This window comes from Carlito syrichta, unplaced genomic scaffold (assembly GCF_000164805.1).
Source record: "Carlito syrichta isolate Samal-C Ts95f unplaced genomic scaffold, Tarsius_syrichta-2.0.1 Scaffold302582, whole genome shotgun sequence".
NCBI lineage: Eukaryota > Metazoa > Chordata > Mammalia > Primates > Tarsiidae > Carlito > Carlito syrichta.
Genome location: NW_007246678.1, coordinates 686,525 through 713,561, shown reverse-complemented (window position 1 = coordinate 713,561; position 27,037 = coordinate 686,525). Strand labels below are relative to the sequence as shown.

At 35.1% G+C, this 27,037-nt stretch overlaps 1 protein-coding gene across 2 annotated transcripts in view; it reads left to right on the top strand.

The window, feature by feature from the left end:
- ITM2B (integral membrane protein 2B) overlaps nt 1–25,201 on the top strand; it is a 25,794-nt gene extending 593 nt beyond the window's left edge. For both annotated transcript variants that reach the window (XM_008056953.1, XM_021711778.1), the window contains 5 exons: nt 17,714–17,842; nt 19,701–19,907; nt 22,484–22,594; nt 23,019–23,169; nt 24,285–25,201. In XM_008056953.1, the coding sequence (XP_008055144.1) occupies nt 17,714–17,842; nt 19,701–19,907; nt 22,484–22,594; nt 23,019–23,169; nt 24,285–24,370 (684 nt within the window). In that variant the 3' untranslated portion in view covers nt 24,371–25,201. The remainder of the gene's footprint in view (nt 1–17,713; nt 17,843–19,700; nt 19,908–22,483; nt 22,595–23,018; nt 23,170–24,284) is intronic.
- Nucleotides 25,202–27,037: the final 1,836 nt, after the last annotated feature.

Here is a 27,037-nt window from a genome sequence, read left to right as displayed (position 1 = left end):
TGGGGGGTGGGGGGTGGCGGTTGGAGAATTGCGCCGAGTTTCCTGTCGTCGGTGCGGTCCGGGCGGTGCTCACTCGACCTGGGGACAGGCGGCGACAGGCAAAACAACAGCCGAGTTTGGCACTTCTCCCCAGTATAAATAATGTACCTAAAATGGCTGACATCATTACAAGCCTAAACCTCTGTTGTTTCCTACTTTCGTTTCTAGACCGAACAGCACTTGGACGAAGTCCAGCAACTGGAAGCGTCTTAGTTTTGAAAGCGTTTTCTTTTTTTAACCTCCTTTTTGCACAGCCCTTCAGTAATGGCAGGTGAACTTCACCGTGGGGTCTGGGGGAGGCGAGATGACAGTCTGCCCGGAGTTGTTTTAGCTGTCTGTTTTATAATTAAAGCAGATATTCCTGGGAAAGGTCGGTGATTACTATGTGGGTGTTAAGGTAAAGCCAACAGTTGGCTTTTGAATTATATCAGCTCTTTGTGAGGACTTCTGCTAAATGAAACTAACGTAAGAAAATTTCCCCCAGGTCCTTAACAAAATTCTCCATTTCACAAACACCCTCCCCCCCATAAAAAGTAGGAGTGGAGCCGCTATTGTGTTAACTTTTAGCGGCTTACAGTTAACATTCGTTTAAATATGAGTGTAGTTGTCTCAAGGTAAAAAAGAAAGCCCACATCCTCTTGTTACCAGGTTCTCCGTACGCTGCAAAAACTAGAAATTGACTGTAGACGTTATGTTGCTTTGCTTATTTTTTTGTTAGCACTTTTCAGAACCTATTATCAGTAAGGTAAAATTAGTTTTAACGTAAAAAAAAATTTGTGTGCCAGATACTAGTAATAGGAGTTTTATATGGTGTAATAAAAATTATTACTCAAAAATAGGCCACTTATATACTATTAAAAATTTAGAATACAATGGCAGTCTGTACGTGCCTGTATTTGTTTTCTGGAAATGTTCTAGTTAAAAACAGAAACGTCAGGGGTTGATTTTTAAATGACTGCCCTGCTTTGAAATAGGACAGTGAACTGATTCCCTAAAAGGATTAAAGGTTGTGGTTTGGTATTGGTATTGTTTTTCTGCAGCCATTGCTAGCAGTCTTGGTCTTAAAAGAAAATGTTTGGAATGCAAAGACGAAAAGTTCCAGTACCAAATTATTATCCTAGCCCTTTGTTTATCTAACATTTATGGTACCTAAAATAGGTTGGTAGCCAAGTACTTAGTCACAACAGTCTCAGATAATCTTAATGCTATTTTTAATATATATACTTAAATTCCTATAAACAAATATAACTCCTCCCATAAAAAAGAGAGAGAGATAGAGAAAGCATGGGATGATGTCACTTCAAACAGCTTTTCTCTGTTCTGCTGTAGTGAAGGAGATTTGAAACTGCACAAACATCAGAATTACATTTGTTGAACGCCTTTAAATCTGACTTTTAACAATTTTTGTTATTTTCAAAATAGTGACCCTGTTTTCAGATTCTCAGAATTTCTCTCAAGTTCACCATATTTAAATTTTGTGGTTATGACAGCAATAAAAAGTAACCATTCGGAGCTTTGTGCTTTGCTTTCCATTTTTTATTTTCTCCAACCCCCATATCCAAAAAAAATCTACTGGACTAACAGTGAGGGCCAGAGTCTCCTTTTGCACCCACACAGCAGTCATGGATGAATTGGTAGATACAAAATGATTGACTCTTTCCAGCTCTAAGCTGAAAGACTTCTTCAGTGGGTGACAAAATATTTCTCTACAAGTAGATTCCTTATAATCAGTCGTTTAATGGTTAAAAGAAAATCTTACTTAATGACAGGCACTTGTGAAAGAACTGTTCTCCTCATCTTAGAGCTTGGGCAGTGATTACATAATGTTCTCTGTCTCCTTGGGGGTGACTGTGGCAGGCACCTTGTTTGACAAAGCCTAGACTGGGAACAGAATCAGCCTGGTGTGTTTTGCCTGGGGCATTTCCTCTGCCTGGCTGGTTGAAAAGATCAAACCAAGCTAGTTAATGGCCCAGAACTCCTGAACAAGAATTGTGCACTTCTTTAACCCGGACCACAATATTCATAGACCAGTGTTTATCAAAATGTGCTCTTAAGGACCGCCTGCTCCTGTATCATCTGGAATTCTGGTTTTAAAATGCAGATTCAACTATCTTATGCCACAGGAATTCTGATCATTCTAGTCAGCTGGTTTATATAACATGCATTCCAGTACTTTTACACTGCTTCTCTCTCTCTCTCTCTTTTTTTTTTTTTATCTCTGCAGGGTAAGAACTCTGCGGAAGCAATTCCATTGCTCCATTTTTCAGTCCTATCAGTTCTGTAATTGTTAATCCCAAGAGCCATTTCTGTTGATTATATTATCTCAACTAGCTTGCTGTTTATTCTTTCCTGCATTTTCCCCTTGTTTTCACCTTCCTCCACCTGTCTCAGTAGGCACAAAGCTCTTTAGAACTATAAGAACAGCAAGAGTAGGATCTGTTTTGTGTAATGGAAGTGAATTTGAAACTGTATATGTGTTTTATGTTACAGACAGCAATTCACTTATTTATTTTTGTGTCCATAACTTTGAACCTTGGAAAATTGTTTGTTGTATATGTGTAAATATTGAAGAAAATACTTAATGTACTGAATCAGAAGACCCAGTTTTATCATTATGTAACTGCTTGATCTTGGGCTTAAATTTTTAGTTTTCCTATCTGTAAGATGAGAGGGTAGGACCAGATGGTCTGTAAGGACTCTTCTAGTTCCAAAATTCTATGAAGATGCTAGGATTATATAATTATACTTGGCAGGAATTGTATTGTTTAATTGTGAAAAATAACAACTACAACCTCACCCTAACCAGATTGTTGCCTTTCTTCCTTTCTGTGTTTAACATGTTATATTCTTCCCTCATATCAAGTAGAGTGGATCAAAGAGATCGGCTATGGATAGAGGTATTACATAATAAAACAAATTTTCATTTTTGGTTACCTCACTGTAGAACAGTGAAGTTGTCATCAACTGTTTGTTGCAATGCCTGCTTATGAAACCCCTTTCCCAATATCAAGCCTCAGAAAAGCTTAAGTTTGTTTGATAGGCATCCCCACAGCTGTTTTGCAGATAAACAGAGTTGTTTCCTCTGCCCTACTTTGTAGATATTCTTAAAAGGGAGAAAGTGAAGGGCCTGTAAAGGATAGAAAAGGGCAGGATGAGAGTGTGAGAGAAAGTCAGTGCTGACTAACCCAGTAAGTTATGAGTTACCCATCACAAAATGGCCATTTGGACCCTACTTTGCACTTTATGATTTTCTCTGTTTGCACAATTAGGACCAAAGGGGTTTGGTAAATGTAGCTTTTTGTTTGTGTTGGTGGTTTTTGTTTTTATGTTTGGGGGGGTATGGGAGGAGGGCCGTAAAATACATGACTGGACATTTACTGAAACCTGTTGATCTTTAGAGAAGGAGTTGAGAGCTTTGTTCTTAACCAAAGTGCATCTCATTACCTCGTTATGTAATTTCGTGTTTGCAAACATTAGCCAGCAAAACTTTTATAGTCCTTAAAAGTTGGTTCTCCATGAGGGCATTGATATCTGAAGTGAAGGGTTAATGCTGGGAGACAAAAGAATTGCCTCTGTGCATCCCAAGTGCTTTGGCAGGAACTCCTGTGTTCACATTCCTAGTAAATATTCATATCCCGGACAGGATGCTACTGGTTGTGGAATGGTGGGCAAAATTGCATATTGTGCAATTGAAGGACAAATTACCTGACAGGATTGTAGTCTTCCCAACTAGACAGAAGCAAGTATATGATCCTTGGTATAATAATAAGCCTGCAGAACCTCAGGAATTCGACACTGACATTAATGAGTTTGATATGAATAGAAGTATTTTTTTAAACAGAAATATCTCAAACACATTTATGGTGTAGGCCTATTTAAGTTGTTTTAGACTTTAACTTGCAAGGTGTTTATGCATTGCCAAAGTTTGATTGCATGTAAATATACATAAAAAGTGCACTAGGTAGTAATTGTGGGACATTTTGTTTCTTAGTTTTATCATACCATAACTTAAGTGGAGGTCTGTTCAAAAGTCACATTATTTTTCCAAAAGGAAATACTGTACTACTTTCTGAATTAGTATTTTAACAGAAGCTTCTTGACTTGCTTTGTATATCATAGTGTCAGAAGAATATCCAGGGGAAAAAAAAGGCGTTAATAAATTCATCCTCTTATACTTTTTTGACAAATGTGGTACTTTTTGTAGAGCTTAACGACTAAAGAAAAAGGAATTAAGGGCTTTCCTACCAAAGACTTCAGGTCATAACTGCTACCTGTTAAAATATAGGATTTAACAATCCTGAATTTCTGAATGAGGTGGTTTTTGCCTAATTGATGTAGAAAACATTAACATTGACACTATGCTTATGTCATATATAAAAATAGCTATTTCCTGGCTCCAGTTTTTTTTGCCTATAACTTAACAATGAAAGTCTTTACAAGGTAAAAAGTAGAAATTATAGATATGATCCTAAGAGCATAATTTTTAAAAATCTCCAATTGATTGTGATATCCCCTTTAATCAGTATTTATGATATACTTAATAGCTTTAAGGAAATCTACAATATAATGTCATATAAATGTTACTAATAATTGAATAAACAAGTTTGTTTTCAGAATAAGGGATAATTCTTAAATTATTTTTTATGATTATAATGTTTTAAATTATTTTATATAAAAACTAAAAAGTATTGTTAATTAATTCACTTGAATCACTGCAGCATTCAAAAGAAGATCCATTTTTTTGCTGGGAAAATGATTTTCAATAGGTATCAGCTGCTATTATAAAAGTCCACTTACCTCCCCTCATCATTCTTTTTTTGGAATATCAGTTCTTGTGTTGCTGTTATTGGCTCATAAGCCAGTCTGTCTAGTTCTACATTATCAGTTTTTAATCTTTTATTTTATAGTTCTTTAATTCATTTTTTCCTTGCTTTTATTTTAGTACTAGGATATAAAATTTTCCAAGCCTATCCATTTTACCTAGAGCAATGGTTGGCATGTTAATCAGAGATGGCAAACTCAATGCCTTCTAGACCCAAGCAGATTAATAAAGAAACTGGGCTTTTTGCAAACTAAGTAAGAACATTCTTTGTTTTTACCTTTAAAAAATGGGTCTGGTATTGTTCCACCCTCCAATTTTAAAGGCAAGCTAGAAATCAGGACTTTTATTTAAACTCATGCAAGAATTTCAGCACAAAATGCTGAAGGCCTGCTATGGCTGCTGTTTTACAGTCTCTCTTAAAGTGGAGAGCAGGGCTGGCAAATTATGGCCCATGTGCTCAAATATGGCCTGCTTTCTATTTTTTCTATGGCCCATAGGTAATAATGATTTTTACAGTTTTAAATGGTTGGGAAATAAATTAAAAGAATAGTATTTCTTTTTGCCCAGTATCTGACTGAATGGGGCTTGGGATGCTGTTTAGGAAGTAGTACTGTCTAGTGATTGAAAATTGAGGCATGAATTTTGTCTCTACCACTTAATGTGATACTTTGGATAAGTTGTTTTAACCGTCTATGTCTCAGTTTCTCTATCAGCAAAATGGGAAATATAATGAACTTCGGTAAGATTAGCTCAATGCCTGTAATAGAGTTAAGAATAGATATCAACAACTGTTATTAAAATCCCACTTTCCTTTCATTCTTGTTTTGGAAGATTTCTTCTTGTGTTACTATTACTGCTTATCCCTATCTCACATGCCAATTACATAATAATATTGTTGGTACATTTTTTCCAGCAAGGTGTTCTGGCAAGGATTCATTCCTGCAACATAAAAACCCATAGTTCAATGGCTATATCCATTTACATTTTAAAATGTATACTTCTACATCATGTAAGAGATGTTACTAGAAGCTTTACAATTGAATTTTGGACTTTACCAAAGTACTACTTAGTTTTAAAATGCAAAATAGTCCTGTCCTATCTCAGAGGAACACACTTTTCAAAAAATTAAAGTATTATTGTGCACAGTAAAATGCACAAATCTTGAGTGTACAGTTAGATGATTTTAAATGTGTATACCTGACTCTAACTTTCAATCAAGATAGAACATTACCATCAACTCAGATAGTTATCTCATGACCTTTTACAATTTGTTCTCCTTCTTCCTTACAGGCAGCCACTATTCTAATTTCTATTCCCATAGATTAATTTGAGGCAATCACGTTCACTCCTTAGCCACTTCTCGCCTTTTATTAGCAGGGTGGACACTAGACCATACTCTGACTTTGGGCAAATTAGAAAAAGTTGTCCTCTCTGGTGTTTTGGAGAGAAGAGCTTGGACTGGATTCTAACTCCCCTGATCCCCCTTGGCCTGGCATACCTTGTGCTAGAAGCAACCTGCCCATTTGTATGTACATAGTGACCTTAACTCCCTATTTCCCAAATCAGTGGTTCTCAAGCATTTTGGTCTCAAACCTCTTTATAGTCTTAAAAATTGTTCAAGATTCCAAAGGGCTTTTGGTTTATGTAGGTTATATATATTTACAAACAACCAGAACGATTTAAGAAGACTAAGAATATATTTTTTTTTTACATTGTGCATTGCTCTTTACTGAATAGCTTAATAGAAGACAGCTGGATTCTCATATCAGCTTCTGCTTTTAGCATATTGTGAAACTTCCTCTGTCAGGAGAATGAAAGGGAAAAAACAGTGTCTCAGTTTTATTATGAAAATAGTTTGACCTGTGGATCCTCTGAAAGGTTGTTCCTGGACCTTTGGAGAACTTCTAACTTGTTTATACTACTGTTTATGGCTTGTTTATACTACTCTTTATGGTTTCTTTTCTTTTTTTGCAGTTTTAGATATTTTCTACTGGTAATATCTAAAAGGAAGGTGACTGTTTTGTTTTTTCTATATATTTACGTTTATACAATAATCTATTCTCCTGGTATGGTTATAGCAATTTCTGGTCAAATTGATATTTACTGCTTTTATTTTAATTGACATAAATATTATTTACATCTAAGTAATGTAGTGTACCTTTATTTTACTTCCTTTGTTGTATAAAAGTTTTTAATTTCCCCTGGATTTAATCATGCTTCTTGGAAGCATGGAAGTTTCCTTAATTTTCAGTATATTTATTGCAAATTCATCCTCAGACTCTGACAGTGCATCATCAGGCTCACCAGATAAATTACTGAGATTCATTTTTTTTGATGATTTTCACCTATTATTCTTAAGTCTGGCTGCACTCTAGGTATGCTGCTGTACAGATGTCCAGGATGATTATCTTGGAATTGCCTTGGCCTCCATCCCATGTTTGATCTGCAGTTTTATGAAAGAAAAAGTGAGAGTTTTTTTTTAAGCCTTACATATGAGCATCTTTATTCTTTCTGTATTCTATCATTGACCTGGGTATAAAATTCTAGGTCAGCATTAATTTTCTCTTAGCATTTTGATGACATTGCTCCATTATCTTCTGGTGTGATGCCATTCTGCTTCCTGGTTCTTGGTGTGTGAGTTTTTTTTGAGGTCCTCCAGAGGCTTGAGATTTTCTCCTTATGCTTTGGTATTTCTTTTCTATGCTTTCAGCTTTCAAAATTTTGATTCATGTGACTTGTCTTCTTTCATTTATTTTCATTCTTTGTGGCTTAAGGTTTGTTTATCCCCTTACTATCACTTTATTGAGCTTTCAGGAAGAAGTAAAGATAAACATTTAACTACAAACCTATATCAGAACTTCATCTCAGTTAACTTAATATCTATCTATCTGTCTGTCTGTCTATCGATCTATTGGGTTGGAGTCTCACTCCATTACCCCGGCTGGCATGCTTATGGCCACCCTAGCATCAACCTGCTGGGCTCCGGCAATCATTCCACCTCAGCCTTCTAAGTAGCTGGAACTACAGGCACACACTACCATGTCTGACTGATTTTTAATTTATTGTAGAGAAGAGGTCCCGCCAAGTTGCCCAGGCTGGTCTCGAACCCACGGGCTCAGTCAATCCTCTCACCTCGGCCTCCCAAAGTGCTGGGATTACAAGCTGAGCCACCGAGCCTGACCTTGATAACTATTTAAAGATGTATTAGAATATTTCCCTTTACTCTAAAAATGGACTTAATGATAATTAATAATGGATAATAATGGAATCTATCTGAATTATTATTAACACTAACTTAAGATCAGACAGAATGACCTAGAAATATAGATGAGGCATCCTGTGAACTCCCTCTTCAAAGTTCCAGGACTGTCTCCTTCATGAGGAATTTTAGAGACAACTCACTACCAAACTTCGTGATTTTTGCTTTGTGGTTTTATTACTTTGACAAACTTTACTTAGGTTTCATTTTAGTAATTAACATTTTGCCTTTTTCATTATTTTGAAATGCTTATATACTGGTGTGCCTGAGTTATTTTCCTTTATTGTTTGTACTTTATGTATATGATTTGAATACTTTTTGCTACTATTTTTGGTAATTTGATGAACAACAGAGAAAAGTTCTATTAGTTTTGCCAACATTTAAAGTAACAGTACTGCTTTTGAAATAGTTAACACATGTAGTCTTAGCATGAGTGTGGCTAAATTTAAGTACACCTATTACAATAGCAGAATTCTGTAGAAATTCAGGCTATGTAGATTCTGGCTAAATATGAGTATTATTATCTGAGTGTGACATGGTGTCACTTGATTTATTATCAGAATTAATTTACCTAAGCTATTTAGTCAGGTGATTGACCTAAAAGCTTCATGCGTTTCCTTCCTTAAGATGCACGTGGAGTTAAGATAATATCCAGACCTTATTAGCTCTGTAATATTAAAAAGATAATTTTACTTCATTTCTTTGGACCTCATTATATTTATCTATAAATTATATATTGGCCTAAATGATCTTTCATGGTACTTCCATAGGGGATTTCTTATTTCTGAGAACTGTATTGATCATATATTTAGAAGCACCTACTACATAGCCAGATATGTACTAGGAACTTTAAAATTACTAAGCACTTAAACTTTCCAAAAACATAGCTTAGCTAGGAAAGACAGCCAATTATGTAAACCAAATTAATTACAACATACTTAAATATCTTTCTGCTTTCACAAGAAAATTACAAGATCCAAGAGCCAGGAGAGTGGTAGAGTAAGGGAGCAGGATCAAATACTACTACTGAGTATTTATTGTACATGCTTTTGGTGCAAGGCAGTAGAGCTTGTAGGGTCAAAGTACTTCTCACTTGCTCATTGTAAAGAGACAAATATCTTATTGCAAGAACTGGAATTAGCTTTTTCTCCTAGTCATTTTGTTTAACTTTTAAAATTCCAAACTTGGACAGAAGATTTCTGTAACTATCGATATTTTTAAATCATTTTGTAGTTTCAGAGGAATACACTTGGGACTTTCTTATCAAAAGTTCTGCTTTGTAAATTAAATTATCCATGTGTGAATATGAATATGTAATAATTATCTTGTTTAATGACATTAAAGCCAACATTTATACAAAGTAAATCCAGTGTAGCTTTGTTCTTTTTTTCTTTAATCTTGACACTTATTTATTATTTATTTTATTTATTATTTTTTTTAGAGTCAAAGTCTCACTCTGTCACCCAGGCTGGAGTGCAATGGCATGATCATGGTTCACCACAGCCTTGACCTTTTGGGTTCAGGCGATCCTTCTGTCTCAATCTTTAGAGTAGCTGGGACTATAGGCGTGTGCCACCATGCCCAGCTAATTTTTTTACTTTTTGGAGAGACGAGGTCTAGCTATATTCCTCAGGCTGGTCTTGAACTCCTGAGCTTGATACTTAATTTTATAATGAATTATATGAGAATAGAGCATTCCTATTCTTAAAATGTTTAGGAAGGCAGTTGATAATTTTTATTGGGAGCAATATGAACTCATGATTCAGCCAGTGGTAAAAAAAAAAATATGTCTTCACCAATTTCTCTATCCTTGATAAAGGCTATTATTAGCAATAAATAGCATTTGTATATAAAGCTGTCATTTAGAAACATCTGCCTGTTTGTTCTGGTCTAGGCTTGCTTTTTGCTATACCGTTACCTTTTATTCACCAATATGAATTTGAAAATCTGCTAAAATTTCACTCATAAAATATTATCACTAGTACAGTTATCTATAATGTAGATTGAGTAAACACTATATAAATGATGGTCATCTTTTAAACTATGTAGAAAAAAGATTTTTAAGTTAATATTCATATATTAGTTTTCTACTTTGCACTAGATACTCTGCTTGTCCCTAATGATATAAAAGTGATTAAGTTATGATCCAGTCCTAACTGCATTGTCTGCTTTTTTTTTTTTTTTTTAGTTCTGAACTATTTTTCTTTAACCTAGGCCTGTGCTAATTTTATATGATTCTAATAATTTGGTTCAGATCTCAGATTTCTCACATGTAACATTGTTATGCAATGACTCTAAAATTTTATTTTTTTCCTGTATTGTTGCTTATATATTGTGGGACTTAACAAAAAAGTATGTTAATGAGAAATCTATTTTGTAGACATTGTAATTTCAAAGTAAGTTCTCCTTTTTTAAACCTTCCCCTATTCCAAGTATAGAATAAAGTATAACTTTATTAAGCATAATATGTTGGTGTAATTCCTAATTATGATTCTAAATTCTAATTTAACTTGACTAAATGAAATCCATATGGACAGTCAGAGGTCCTTGAGAAATATAGTATGGTACCAACAAACATAGTGAGCAGCTTTCTGTTTCTGTCTATATAATGCCAGTCACTTGAAAAACTGCTTCCTTTTATGTGTCAGATGTAAAATTATTCATGTGGACTTTGTCACCACAGTTGAGACAGTAGCAGTCTTACTTGAAAAGGCAAATTAGGAAGCAAAGTTCAGATACTGATTTCAGTGAATGAAGGAAAATGCGAACAAATGTTTGGTGTCTTAGCCAGAGATGTAGTTTTACATACAACAGATATATTTGGTAATCACCAGATTATGTCTTTTTGATGCTTCCATACAGAGGAAAGAAACCTAATGTAGAAATCAGGTGAATAGAACAAATACCTGTCTCTAAAACCCAGACCTCAAAACCCTTTATGCGGGGAAGTAGTTTAGGTTGATTGAGATAATTAGATTCTCCGAAGGAAGTATACTCAGTCATCGCTGAAAATGAAGATCAGCGTTCAAAACCAGGCAACATTGTAGAAAAGAACTTGGAATATCTGGCCTTTAAGTAGGGAAAAAAATGATAAAAGAGTTGTAAACTGTAGAATGTTAATGGGAAATCCAGTTTTAAAATCATTGAATTTTTAAAACATTGGCAGCTATTTCTTTGTTTTGGAAAACATTATACAGAGCAAACAATACATCTATGGACAACCAGCCTGTGCACTCCCATATTGACCTATATTGCCCAACATGTTTTAAAATGTACCGTGTTTCCAAGTAACTATATCTACTTCTGAAGTTTCAGTATATTCTGAGTTAAATAAATTGTATTGGTTTATTTCCATACTTTTTCTTTTTTTGGGACTGTAATTTTTAACTCTCAGAGATGTATTTCTTTTTAGTATTCTTGTTTCTAAAACATTGTTTTTTGCATTTGCTTTAGTAATACAAAATAATTTATCTGAGAACTTTGAAAAATGTCTCTTAAAAGCTTCACTCATACTATAAAGAAGGTTCAGATAGAATTGCCTAAGTATGTGAAGTGACTTGTTAGTTTGAGAACATAATAAAAATTATATGAAAATTGCATTTTGTTTAAGTTTGTAATTGAAGCACATTTACTAAAGCCTTTCAGGGAACTGATTGAGGTGACCTAATTCTTAACTAATTGAAGTACCAGAAAACAATTTATCTTTCATTTTGCTTCAAATATAGCTTTTTAAGTAATTTGACTTTATCATCTGACGCTGAGTTATTTAAATCAGAAATTAGTACTGTGTAAGAGAGAATGCTTTTGAAAGCTATGTCTTTATGTATCAACTGTTGAGAGGTGGTTATAGGCCAACATGTGCTGCAGTGTCTTCATTATTATAAACTGGGCTAAAAACTTGAGGCTTAGGAAGATTAATGAGATGATAATTGTACAGCACCTGTGGGAGTTCTGTTATCTTATAAGCACAATTTAAGGTGCACCAGTTTTATTGCAGTACAAGGGAGGAAATGTTTCAGTGATTTGTTTTAAATTAGGCCAGGTAAAGTTGTGTATGTATACCCCAGTGAAGAAGCTCTTATCTTAGTGATTTTTTCTTTTTATTTCAAGCATACAAAATATAGAGAACCTGTAGTATATTTTATATGTTTAAAAAATTTTAAATATCATATACTTACATATACTTTAGTATTATAAACTACGTAGCCTGCATTTTTGGGGGGTCAGTAATTATGTTTCTGTGATTTTTCTTTTTTTCTAATTTTTAAAAATTTTTATTTTTTGCTTTAAGCTGGCAAAGATTAAATGTTTATGTGACTTTTCCAAAAATAAAATTGAAATATAATTTACATACAGTAAAGCTCACCCATTTTATGTGTATAGCTTGGTTGAATTTATGGTAATTGTATAAAGTTGTACGTCCACTCCAACAATCAAGGTATGAAGCGTTTCCATTACTCTAATAAGTTTCCTTATGCCTCTTTGTAGTCAGTCTCCTCATCTGTAACCCCTGGCCATGGCAGCCATGAATCTGGTTTTTGTCATTATGGTTTTGCCTTTTCTAGAATTTCATAAAAATGAAATCATATAGTGAGTAGTCTTTTGTGTTAGATTTCTTTTATGGAGCATGTTTTTTTGACATTCAGCCCTGCTGGTGTGTGTTATTTGTTCCTTTCTATTACAGTGTGTTTCATGGTATGAATATACTACAATTTATTCATCCATCAGTTGATGGCTATTTGAATTGTTTCTAGTTTGGGACTGGTATGTGAATAATGATGCCATGAAAATTCACATACAAATCTTCGACACAGTTGATTTTTGATTATTGATATTTAACAATCTTGCTGAACTCTAATTATTTTGAATAATTTGGCTTTCTTAGATTTTCTACATAAGTAGATTTATTTACAAATAATAACTATTTTTTTCTTTTTTCTAATCCTTACACCTAATCTTGTTCTTATCATTTGTGTACTGGCTATGATCTCTAGTACAGTGTTATATGGAAACAAACAACCAAATTATAATGGGTATCCCTGTATTCCTGACTTGAAAGGGCACCATTAAGCATGATGCTTACTATAGGTTTTTGATACTAGCCTTACTAATGTTAAAGGAATTCACCTTTTGCTATTAATGGTTTATGAAGAAATTTTATTATAACTAGAAAGTTTGAATTTTGTCAAATACATTTTCTATATATTTTGAGATGGTCATGGGGTTTTTCTTAAATCTTATATATGTGGCTTTTTTCCTGAAGTAAAGGTTACTCTTTCAAGTGTTAAGATTTAATCATTTTTTAAAAACACTTAATCTCTTAGATTAAAAATTTCTTAATCCTGAATGTACTTTAATCTCTTCTCCATGACTCAGATTATAATATGGAACATCATTTTTCTGTCATACATTATGTTAATTCTTGACCATAAATTGCTCACGGTATGAGCTATGTCTTAATCACATTTGAATTTCCCACGGAATCTAGCACAGTACATTGCAAATAGAGACCCTTAATAAATGTTGAACTGGGCTCCTATTGTTTGTTAAATAGCCACAGTTTTATGTCAGGCATTGTTATGTTGCTTCTCCCCCTTCCTTCATTATCATGCTGGCTGCTGATGTAACTTTGAATTAAAAAAAAATAGCTGAGCTTTTTAAAAAAATCTAAGTTTCCTTCACCAACTTTTTCTTTTTTTTTTTTTAGGGAAGAGATTTATTAAAGGAAAGCCATATTGTGAAGGGCACAACAGGCAGGACAGTGAGAGTGTCTGCTGCACTTATCAACTATTTGAATGCCAACTAAGTACCAAACTTGGGATAGAGCTACCAGTAATGTAATCTAAATATGAATGGATACTCAGAGAACCTTATAACCTAGTAAAGAGAGATACATTATATATGTTAATTATTCTAATGAAAGTTAGAAAAGTGATCAAGTAGGAATTTAGAGAAAAAAGATTAGATAGACTTTGAAGACTTAATAGCTCTTTTATGAAGTACAAGACAGTGATGCATGGACTTTGTGTCTACAGTTAGGGTATTCAAAGACTCTTATTTTAAATTTCCCAATTCCTTTTTTCTTTTTTTTTGAGTTGGAGTCTCGCTCTTGTCGCCCAGGCTGGAGTGCAGCGGCACTCACAACCACCGCAGCCTTGACCTGCTAGGCTTAGCCTATCCTTCCGCTTCAGCCTTCCAAGTAGCTGGAACTATAGGTGTATGCCACCACGTGTGTCTAGTTTTTGTGATTTATTGTAGAGATGAGGTCTCACCAAGTTGCCCAGGCTGGTCTTGAACCTCCGTGCTCCCAAAGTGTTGGGATTACAGGCTAAGCCACTGGGCCCAGCCAGATTTTCCAATTCTTAAGTCATGTTCCACATTGTTGAGGTGCTGAATAAATTGACCCGTGGATTGAAAAAATTTTTAATTGTTATTGAATGAATGAGAATTCAAACTTCATAGCATGGTTTACAAAGGCCCTTTGTGACCTGCCCCAGTGACCTCTCCATCTTCATGTCTCATATCCCTCCCCACCATATCATATGTGGCCCTTGGAAATGTCATGCATTCTTGCTCCATGACTTTATTCCTTCTTTGCCTTACATATAATTTCCTTTAATTCTGTTTTCTGCCTAAGTAATGAATATTTGTCCTTTATCATTCCACTCGCATATTTTCTCCCCTGGGAGGTCTTCCTCAGAATCATCCTCTCCTGTGTGCTCTCTGTGCATTTTCCTGTTAGAGCCCATGTCATATTTATGTTCTCTTTGCATATTTATCTATTTTCCATACTGATCCAACTGGTCTCTGTTGGCAGAGGATATATTTCTAGTGCCTGGCACAGCTCTTGGCACATAGTAGACATTTATAATTTATTCTCAAAATGATTATTTGTGACAGTTTAAAATGATATATGAAAAGGCCTTGAAACTTGTCATCAATTTGACAGTTGAGGCTGCGTATTCTTTTGCAGATATCTGCCCGTGCTCTTTGACTATTCATTTATGTACTATTGGAAGAGAGAGCCTGCCAAACAGGGTGGGTGTGTGCACACATTTGGCTGTCTCAGCAGCTGATATCAGATGTTGGAAATAACTATTTCCATCTGTCATTTTCATTCCCCCCACCCTCCCTCCACCCTAAAATTAATTATGTTAGGAGCAGTTTCTTATCTCCTTGGATATTTACGTCAGACAAGAGCTTAAGCAAAAGATGCATACTTTATCATTTAAGTTTTGCAATACCTATGACTTTGTGGAGTTCTTGTACATTCACAGATGGGATAACTAACATGACTTAAAAAATTCTTCTAGGCTTATTCTCATTACATACCTATTCCTTGCAGTGCACTTGTTGGCTTACACAAACAGTATTCAGTAAGTCCTCTACATACAAATGAGTCTTGTTCCAAGAACGCGTTTGTAAGTCCAACAAAGTTAGCCTAGGTACCTAACTAACATCATACTGTACTGAGTAAATTTATAATACTTTTCACACAAAGAATACGTAAACATTTTTAATCTTGCAGTACTTTGGAAAGTACATAGTATATACTTACTAAGAACAAAACCTGGGCCAGGCTCAGTGGCTCAGCCTGTAATCCCAGCACTTTGGGAGGCCAAGGTGAGTGGATTGCCTGAGGCCACGGGTTCAAGATCAGCCCAGGCATCTTGGCAAGACCTTGTCCCTACAATACATAAAAAATTAGCCAGACGTGGTAGCACTACTTGGAAGCACTACTTGGAAGGCTGAGGTGAAGGATCACCGGAGCCCAGCAGGTCAACACTGGGGTGGCCGTGAGTGTGCCACTGCACTCCAGCCTGAGTAACAGAGTAAGACTCCAACTAAAAAAAACTTGAACAAAACTTGAATTCTGCTTCAACCACATCCATGTTTTCTAGACCCATCTTTGTGTATCTTCCTAGCTTTATATCCTATTATATAGATTTACTGTCTTATACAGTACAGTACAACAGTTGGCATACAGGGGCTGGTATTGAGTGAACAAGCAAGAAGAGTTAACTGACTGGAGGAGGGAGAGGAGGTAAGAGATGGTAGAGTTGAAGTATCATCAGCAATAGACAGAGGGCAAGACAGATGTGATTAGACATTAGACATGTGAAAGCACATTCACATCTTTGAAAGTTTGCAATTTGAAGGGATGTACGTAGAGGACTTACTGTATTGACAAGTTCTACAGTGTAACATTCTCAAAAAATTGATCTGATGCTAAGATTAAGCAGTATTTGTCATCACTATTAAAATCCATGTTTAAAACCTCAACCTAGAAGCACACTATCTAGCATTACATTGTTCTTGGTTGCTTTGGCATCTGGGATTGAACTTTTCGCCATGGTATCAAGTTAAAATTCCTTATCTTAGAATTGAAAACATACACCCTTAGCTTTCATTCCTAGTTGAATTTTTGCTTCAACCATATCCTTGTTTTATAGCCCCATTCTTGTCTTTGTGTATCATTTGTACACTTTTTCTTCCTAACTTTATGTTCTATTATATAGGTTTAGGTCAAGTCTGCTTTCTCCCTTAAGCTGCCCCATATTGGGTTTTCCAAGTAAAGGACAGAGTCATGTGCTTAAGCGGCTGTATATGCATACTGTGAATGAACTTTTGCTGTCTGTACTATTTCTTGAGTGACTACTTACATAGTCACCTTTGTTTTCTTAACCCTTTGCACATAAACTTGGTTACAAATCAGAATTTAGCTATAAGTTAAGTGACAGAAGGAAGGAATGGAGTTAGAAGGTTACAGGGTGGAAGTGTCTGGAAATTGTATCATGACCCCAAAGGATGTTCTAATGCTAAACTATTTTCTTTGTGGATCACAATCAAAAGTTTATAGCAATTATATGCTAGTAATATGTTTCTTGGCTTAATAAGTCAGTTTTCTTGAATATTTTCTCCATTCCTATCTTAAAAAGAAAGTGAAAAACTTTATCAAACTGGGATTTAGAGTGTGGCAGTAGAGGTATGGGATTATTTCTAGATATGTGACTTTGTCCTGTTGAAATTATAATTGTTCAAAGAATTTTGCTATCATTATTTATTTTGTCACTTCTTATTTTCCTATTACTTTTTCTTGTGGGTTGTTTGGAATGGCTTTATACTTGATATGAAATATAAACTATCTGTAGCAGGCTGATACATAATTATATACATGACCTGATATAGAAGTGCCCCAGATTTGTAATACACAAGACTCAGCATCATTATATTGTATAACAAAGCTATGTTATAACCTTTTCTGAATTTTTAAATGTTAGAAGATATAACCAAAGATTGTGTATGGAAAATAGAAATTATGGAATGCATTATTGCTTGAGATAGGGTTAGCAGGTGGGAAGTTGAGAGTTAGAAGTAGGCAGAACCAATGGGATCAGTGTTCCAGTCCAGGAACCATTGTGGTGAGCTCTGGTGCCACCACTTAATCATTCCTGGGTTAGTTTTGATGAGAGACCTAATTCATTTGATCTTCATGTCTTTATTATGATGATAATTCTTAAGGCTTTTCCAATCCTGAGCCTTCTGTGATTCTGCTTGGAGTTAGGATATTGACTGTCTTTTTCATATTTTAGGACCCAGATGATGTGGTACCAGTTGGCCAGAGAAGAGCCTGGTGTTGGTGCATGTGCTTTGGACTAGCATTTATGCTTGCAGGTGTCATTCTAGGAGGAGCATACCTGTACAAATATTTTGCACTGCAAGTAAGTGGCAAATTTCTTTTTTATCTCTGATTTTTATTTTTATTTTTGCCTTTCCTTCTTGTGTGTTACAAAATTGTTTCTAACTTGTCTTAAGCTTGTACTTTTTGTCTGTGGCCTTTAGCCAGAGTGGTGATCTTATTTTAATGATATGCTTAAAAATCTCTCCATCATATGTTTGCTGAGCCCATTAGATGCACAGTCACTAAAAGCAGAGTAGTGTTATTTTGTAATATTGTTGACTAAAGGGTTTATTTAGATTGTTAGGTGATTTTATAGACCTTCATTTTCTTACCATAATTAATGGCTGAGAGGTATAATATTATCAATTGCCAATTAAATACACACATCAGCCACAGATGTTGTCATGTCGACAGACTATAACTTGACAGTGAGTTTGGGCTCCACCCATAGTAGTAGTCTTTTGCTCTTGGACCCAGAATATATTGGGACCATGTCTCTCTTTCTCTTTCCCAGTCACTGTTTTCTCTGAAGAACTGGGTGACTTCAGCAGTGACTTTGAAATAACACAGGATGAAAGTTGTTTATAAATTAGAGTGGTTAGTAGTAATCCCAGTGGGTTAAGACATAGATTTTTCTTCTAATTAATTATCATTTATGATCTGTTTTGTGATAATTTCTCTTGGTAATAGTTGGGTTTTTTTCCTTATGAAATCTTGAGGGGAACATTACTTTGAATCTTTTATGACTACTTCAAATGTTTGAACATTTCAAAACTTGAACTTATTAAAATAATTTAAATAATTTTGAAACATTCTGCCAGTAATTCTATATCATTCAAGATAATAGCATGTTGATAGACATTACTAAAATATTTCATCATGTTTTGTTGTTTTTTAAAATTTTTTAAATTTGAAGTCTCACTCCGTAGCCCAGGCTGGAGTGCAGTGACATGCTCACAGTCACCCTAGTGTTGACCTGCTGGGCTCCAGTGATCCTTCTGCCTCAGCCTTCCAAGTAGCAAGAACTACAGGCACACGCTACCCTGCCTGGCTAATTTTTGATTTATTGTAGAGACGCGGTCTTGCCAAGTTGCCCGGGCTGTCTTGAACCCGCAGACTCAGGCAATCTATGCGCCTTGGCCTCCCAAAGTGCTGGAATTACAGGCTGAGCCACTGAACCTGGCCTGTCATCATTTTTAATACAGTTATTTACAAGAAATAATGCTACAGAAAAAAAAATCATTTGCAATTTCGTTCTCCAGAGATAACATTTGGTGCATTAATGTTTTGCTGTATACCCGTAATCTTTATTGTATAAGTATTTTTTTTTTACAAAAATGAGACATTATTATAAAGATTTGCTGTAATCTGATATTTTCCACTTAATGATATGGTTTAAGGAAAAGAATCAGCACCACATGTTGCATGTAGAAATTTCAGAAAAATTATCCCTTCTTTGACTTAATAAGAAAAAAATTATTTAATTGGTATACCACATCAAAAGTTTTGAAAGTGTATTATTTCAGAAAAACATTATTAGTTTCTTAATATATTCTTTTACAGAAACAGTGTCTGCAGGCAGAAGTAGTTTGGGTATTTCTATGTATTTACTTGTCCCTGTATGGATGCTTGCTTTTGTGTTCTATTTTTATCTACTGCAAAAAGTAAAGAGAAAACCAGCTGCTTTTCTCCTTCCTCTGAAGCTTTTAAAAAAAATAATACTTCAAAACCTAATCTTAAAGAATATGTTAACTCTGTAATTAAACTGTCTGACTTGTCATCTAAAAGCGTTTGCAAGTAAAATGCTGTTTAGATAGAAGTAGCAGTTTAAGTAATGCTTACATTTAAAAACCTGTCTCGTGCTAAATTGCTGAAACGAGTATTTAAACTCTCTATAGCCGGATGACGTCTACTACTGTGGAATAAAGTACATCAAAGATGATGTCATCTTAAATGAGCCTTCTGCAGATGCCCCAGCTGCTCGCTACCAGACAATTGAAGAAAATATTAAGATCTTTGAAGAAGACGAGGTTGAATTCATCAGTGTGCCTGTCCCAGAGTTTGCAGATAGTGATCCTGCCAACATTGTTCATGACTTCAACAAGGTGAGCCAAGTGTCCAGAATTGTAAAAAGAATGCAAGTTAACTTATGCTTTTTGTAGTTTTAATTCAAAATATGCTAACTTGTTCTATTTAGAGTTTAGTTTTTACTTTAAAAATGGGACTTGGGTTTCTCTTCCCCACAAGATAGACTATTAACATTTGGTAGGCTCTGCTTTGTCTGAAGCAGACTCCTAACCTGACCTTTTCTTCTTGTTATCCTTTCTTCCCTTTGCCTTGCCTACTTTTTTTTTTTTTGAGTTGGAGTCTCACTCTGTCGCCCAGACTGGAGTGCAGTGGTCGCTCCCGGCCACCGCAGCCTCGACCTGCTGGGCTCCGGCGATCCTTCCGCCTCAGCCTTCCGAGTAGCCGGAATTACAGGCATGCGCTACCAAGCCCGGCTGATTTTTTGATTTATTGTAGAGATGAGGACTCGCTGCCCAGGCGGGCCTCAAACCCACGGGCTCAGGCAATCCACTCACCTCAGCCTCCCAAAGGCGCGGGATTACAGACTGAGCCACCGAGCCTGGCTACCTTGCCTACTTTTAAAGTCCACCTCATGGATGTTCCTCCTTTGCTGGCAGACTACTATCATTTCTTATATGCGCTCACCTTTTCTTAGATGAGAAGTAATTTGTGTTCCCATTTTCAGCAGAAATCAATAATTTTGCTCATCTGTTTTTAAGTTCTCATTCTACATTTTCCTTCAGCTTTTGAACATTTTTATATAATTCAGAAAAATTTAAATGAATACCTAAAATCCTCTACTTGGTTTCAAAATTCTGCCATATTTGCTTCATCTCTTTTTCTCTTATTTGACACTTTACTCCTAAATCCTTAAGCTGTTATGTCTTAGGAGTGAGAATATTGTCCTGCATAACCACATCATTATCACAACTAAGAAAATTGACATTATATTATAGTACAGTAAGCCCCACTTTATCTGTGGGGAATACATGCCAAGAACCCCAGTGGGTGCCTGAAACCACAGATAGTATCGAACCCTATATGTACTGTACCGTACATATGTACCTGCATTAAAATTTAATTTATAAATTAGGCACAGTTAGAGATTAGCAACAATAATAAAACAATTATAACAATATGCTGTAATAAAAGTTATGTGAATGTGGTCTCTTTCAAAATATTGTAGTGTACTTATCGTTTTGAGACCATGGTTGACTACAGGTAACTGAAACTCTGGAAGCAAAACCTGAGATAAGGGGACTACTGTATTATGTGATACCTAATTTATGTTTAATTTTCTCCAGTAATTTTTGTGTCAAGAATTTTTTGTCTTTTCAAATAAGGATTCAGAAGTTTGTGGATGATCAAAAGGAAAAAAAAAAAAAAAACTGGGCACAATGAATCATGCCTATAATCCCAGCACTTGGGAAAACTAATAACTTACTTTGGTTGGGTATGGTGGCTCACACCTGTAATCCTAGCACTTTGGGAGGTAGAGGCGAGAGGAGGAGTCCAGGAATTCAAGACCAGCTTGGGCAACTTGGCAAGACCTCGTCTCAACAATAATGGTAATGTGTGCTGGTAGTTCCAGCTGCTTGGAAGGGTGAGCTCAGCAGGTCGAGGCTGCAATGACTGTGAGCGTGCCACTGCACTCCATCCTGGGCGACGGAGTGAGACTTCAACTAAAAAAAAGATTAATTACTTTAAAGTAACAAACCTTATCTAAAGCAAATAGTAAATAATAATAACTAATACTTAATGAGCTTTTAGAAATCTATATGTTTACATGGCTTGGTTTAGCTCAGTCCCCAAAACTATCCTGTGAGGTGTGAAGTAGACTTTCTTAACCAGGGCTGCTTCATTTGAACTGCAGAGCATAAGTCATTTAAGTGACTATTTTTCCAATTTTCTAAGGAAGATGGAAGTATTCTAGGTGTAGAGGAGAAAAGTTCATCTTTATTTACAATGGATGGATACCCTAGAGGGCATTTGGGCTTATAAGTGAGGGAACTAAATCTCTTAAACAGATGATAAGTATTTGCAGTTAATTTTAAAAGGTATTGTTATTACTTATTACAGAAATAAACCCTTCATAAACAAGCATTTTATTTACTAGTAGCAATAATTTTTTTCCTCCCATTTCTGTTTCCATCTCTATCCAGCCAAATTCTTAATTTCTTAAAATGTTAATCGATTTACACATTCTAAAGTCAACTCATTTTAATAGTACAAATTATTCTTAAAAATCCAGTTGCTTGGCCAAGTGTGGTGGCTCATGCCTCTAATCCCAGTACTTTTGGAGGCCAAGACAGGAGAATCACTTAAGCCCAGGAGTTCAAGACTAGCTTGGGCAACTAGTGAGACCCTATCTTTAAGAACAATTTCTTTTGAAATTAGCCTTGTGTGGTGGTGTGCTGGGAGTCCCAACTACTCAGGATCCTGAGGTGAGAGAATTTCTTGAGTCCAGGATTTTGAGACTGTAGTGAGCCTTAATCATACCAATGCACTACAGCCTGTGTGACAGAGTGAGACCCATTTCAAAAATAAAAAAAGATTCCGTTGCTGCCTGTCTTACAAATACTAATCTAACCAAAATGTATTTTTTTCTTTTCAGAAACTCACAGCCTATTTAGATCTTAACCTGGATAAGTGCTATGTGATCCCTCTGAACACTTCCATTGTTATGCCACCCAGAAACCTGTTGGAGTTAATTATTAACATCAAGGTATAAAAATGTTTAATATTTTTTATTACTGATAATATTATAGTATCTTGGGATTCCCGTTTGAGAAATTAGCCCTATAGGAGCCCATTTTACCCAAATGTAGCTAAGAATTTTGCAAAGAGGAAAGTTCATGGGTTTTGTTTTTTTCTTTTTAAAGGTTTTTATTTTGGCAAAATATAATTTCTCAAATTATATTTTAAGTTTTTATGAAGAACAACTGGAGAGTAAATATTAGCAGCTACTTAATTCTGTTGCTATAGACAATATGTAAACAAATGGACATGACTGTATTTCAATATACTTACAGGTGGGTGGTAGTTTAGCAACCTGTTTCATACTATAGTGTCTAAGACTTGTCTGTTTTTCTAGTCTACTCACTGTATGTCTGATATATTTATGTAACATATTCTTTTTCTAAATGTAGGCTGGAACTTATTTGCCTCAGTCATATTTGATTCATGAGCATATGGTTATTACTGATCGCATTGAAAATGTCGATCACCTGGGTTTTTTTATTTATCGACTGTGTCATGACAAGGAAACTTACAAACTGCAACGCAGAGAGACTATTAAAGGTAATACTTGGTTAATATTAACATGTTGGCAGAAAAGTTCATTGTGTTAAACTAAATTTAGGTGAAGTCTAGTCACTGTTATCCATATGCTTACTGTGAGTGAGAAAATAAAATTACATTGTGTCACTACATATTTCCAGATTTCTGTAGAATAATCTTAAAATCCACTCTTGAGATAGAGATTAAAAGTCAACATGAAATATCATTTCCTTGTAGTGTTGGTTTCTCACTTTTCGTATAGTCACCTTGTCCACTTTCCCATCCTCCCATTTGATTTAAAAATACCAAAATGGTTCCTTTTATCTAGAGGGTCTTAAGACCAGCTCTTGAGCTATATGCTCAGAAATCTGGATTCTAAGCAAGATGTTTGCCTTTTGGATAATGTTGAAGATAATCATTGTTGGGTTAGCTAGAAAGGAATTTGGGTGAGGAATTAAGAACACGGACAAAATTAATGTTGTGTCTTTGCCAAATCACTTAACCTTTGTTTTCTCACCTGAAAAGTAAGGATAACAGTATCTCCCCTTTTCCTTTCAAGATCATTGTAAAAATAAAATGAAAGTCCAGTGGCAGCTGTAGAAAGTAAGAAGTGCCATTTAAATACACTGTGCTGAGATTTATTTGGAATGACGTCACTCAGTAAAAGTGCTTTCCTAGCTTTTTGTTAGCATTTGTAATAATGCTGTTCTCCTCAGCCTGATGAGTCATCTGAAAGCTGCTTGATTTCTTACATTTTACAATTCTCCTGGTTCATAATTTTTTTTAAAAAGTCAGACCTACACATACAGTGAAATTTATCCTTTTTGGTTTATAGTTCTGAGTTTCCACAAAGTCACATAGCCATGCAAACACCACCACAGGCAAGATATAGAACATATTTAATACCTTCGAGTTCATACATTTGTAAACAGTCTGTATGGCATTGTTACTATTCTCTGTTAAGATACTTGGTTCAAAAAAGGGAGAAAAATTATTTTCTCTGTTGTAAACTAATTCAAAATATAGAAGTTTATGGAATATAGAGTGAAATGCTGCTGAATGCCTAAATAATAACTGCAAAGATTATGTAAATGTTTATTAACAAAATTTTGAAAACTTTTTTTCCTCTCAAACAGGTATTCAGAAGCGTGAAGCTAGCAATTGTGCCACAATTCGGCATTTTGAAAACAAATTTGCTGTGGAAACTTTAATTTGTTCTTGAACAGTCAAGAAAAACATGGAGAAAAATTTAATACCACAGCATAACCCCATCCTTTGTATTTTGTGCAGTGATTATTTTTTAAAATCTTCTTTCATGTAAGTAGCATACAGGGCTTCACTATCTTTTCATCTCATTAATTCAATTAAAACTATTACCTTTAAAAAATATATTTTCTTCTTTCCAAGTGTGGTGTCTTTTATATTTGAATTAATAAGTGTATTAAGGCATAGATAATAGTACACTTCACCATAGATCTTAAGTGTTAGGAAAATTAAAATTTCTTTAAACCATATATCTGAATTTTTATGTTTTAATTATGCATTTTCAAGAGGAGGGGTTATCTAAATGATAATCTTATATATGCATACATAAAAATGGACCACAGTGACTTACTTGTAGTTGTTAGTTGCCCTGCTGCATAGTTTGTTAGAGCGTTTGAGCACACATTTTAATTTTCCTCTAATTAAAATGTGCAGTATTTTTAGTGTCATATTTAACTATTTAGAGAATGATTTCCACCTTTATGTTTTAATATCCTAGGTATCTGCTGTAATAATATTTTAGAAAATGTTTGGAATTTAAGAGATAACTTGTGTTACTAATTTGTATGACCCATATCTGTGCAATGGAATATAAATATCACAAAGTTGTTTGACTAGACTGTGTGTTGTTTTTCCCATATAATAAAACCAAAGAATAATTTGGTTCTTCATATATTAAGATAATCCACATAAAAAAAGAAACTATTTTTTAAACATTCAATTCTCTATGTATAGTGGGTAAACTAATAGATTGTTCTTTAAATAAAAATAAGCCATTTTAATGACTAAACCAGATTTTTGTGGATACTATTAAAATAACATTTAAGACTCAAACTTGAATGATGCTGTTTAATATAAGATACTTTTATATTTAATGGAAAGACTGTTATTAAAACCTAAAGTTTCTAAGGAGCATAAAATACTGTGCTTCTCTGAGAATGCCACTCTCACAAATGGAACATTTTGAGTTAGAGTGATGATTTTTATATTTCTCAGGTTGCTTCATATCTGAAATAATTCAGAATCCACTCCCCATTTAAAATATTTATGAGTGATTTCACCTCAGATTCCTAACATAAAAAATTCATTCATAAAGGATTTGTTCTTGAAATAAATTCTAGTCAAAAAGGAATAATATTAACCCAGGACTTCTGGCTTCATTTCAGTATTATTGTCAGACATTTAGGCCAGCTAGTTGGACATTCAGGGATTGACCGTTTGTTTTAAAAGAGAATATGTTTCAGTAAAATGAGAATTGCTTTTTCCTACCCCCCAGGCACTAAAATTTCGTGAATTTTCAGAGGGGTATGAACATTTAGGAGCACATTATTCTTTCAGCATATATGTCCAACATACATTATTGTGTTGAAGATACATCTGCAAAGAAGACAGACAGCCACTACCTTTGTGGAGACTTATAATCAGGAAAAGAGATTGACGCATAACCAATTAGTCATAATACGTTATGATCAGTACTGTGAGGAAGAACAGGTGCCAGTACTTTGGAAACATTTAGGAGGGTCAGTGCATGGGAGCAGGTCATGGAAGACCATGCATGTCATCTTGAGGACTTCAGTAGACCATGGGCCACTACTGAAGATTTGCATTTTGGAAGGAACATAATTGGTTTCTGTGTTCCCATTGATTATAATAGTAATGCTATATTAGGGTAGCTGAACTACAGTAACAGCCCCAACATCTCACTGTTTTCACAGTAGAAATATGCTTCCATCACAGTCCAGTGTGGCAGGCAGGCTTCAGGGGACCAGACTTACACTTTACTATAATAACATCATGGTTTCATTAGAACTTTTAAAGATGTTTGTATAATCATCTTAGTAAAATACTTAATACTTCTTCAGAACATTTATAATCATTGATTTTGCCAGCTTGGTTTAACATGGTACCCATGATTTTACTTCAGTTCCATTACTATTAATGATATTCTTCCTTATTTAGAGTCAGTTGAGTAGAAAGTGCCCTTCTCACCCAAGCTTGATCCCAGGAATCTTGAAACTTCAAATGAGATTCCTTTGAACTCATGTGCCTTGCTGGAGATTACAGTCTTGGTGTGGCTTAGAAAAATGGGGACGAATGATATAAGATGATGACAAAGAGAATGAGACATGCAGAGAGGACTACTCAGTCTCCTGGTGGGTTTCAGGAAGATTCAGTTCTCCTTCCCTGTTCTTGAGTTCTGTCTTAGTCCATTTGGGCTGCTGTAACAGAATACCATAGACTAGGTGACTTGTTTTTTTTTGGGAATTGGGAATCTCACCCTGTTGCCCAGGCTGGAGTGTGGTGGCATGATCTTGATGATCACAGTTCACGGCAGCCTCAACCTTTTGGGCTCAGGTGGTCCTTCCACCCTCTGCATCCCAAGTAGCTGGGGCTACAGGTATACGCCAACACACCTAGCTAATTTTTTTTTTTAATTTTTAGAGAAGCGATTTCCCTGTGTTGCCTAGGCTGGTCTCAAGCTCCTGGGCTCAAGCAATCTGCCCATCTCAGCCTCTCAAAGTGCTGGGATTACAGGGGTGAACCACTGCATCCAGCTGACAAGGTGACTTACAAACAATAGAAATGTATTTCTCACAGTTTTGGAAGCTGAAAAGCCCAAGATCAA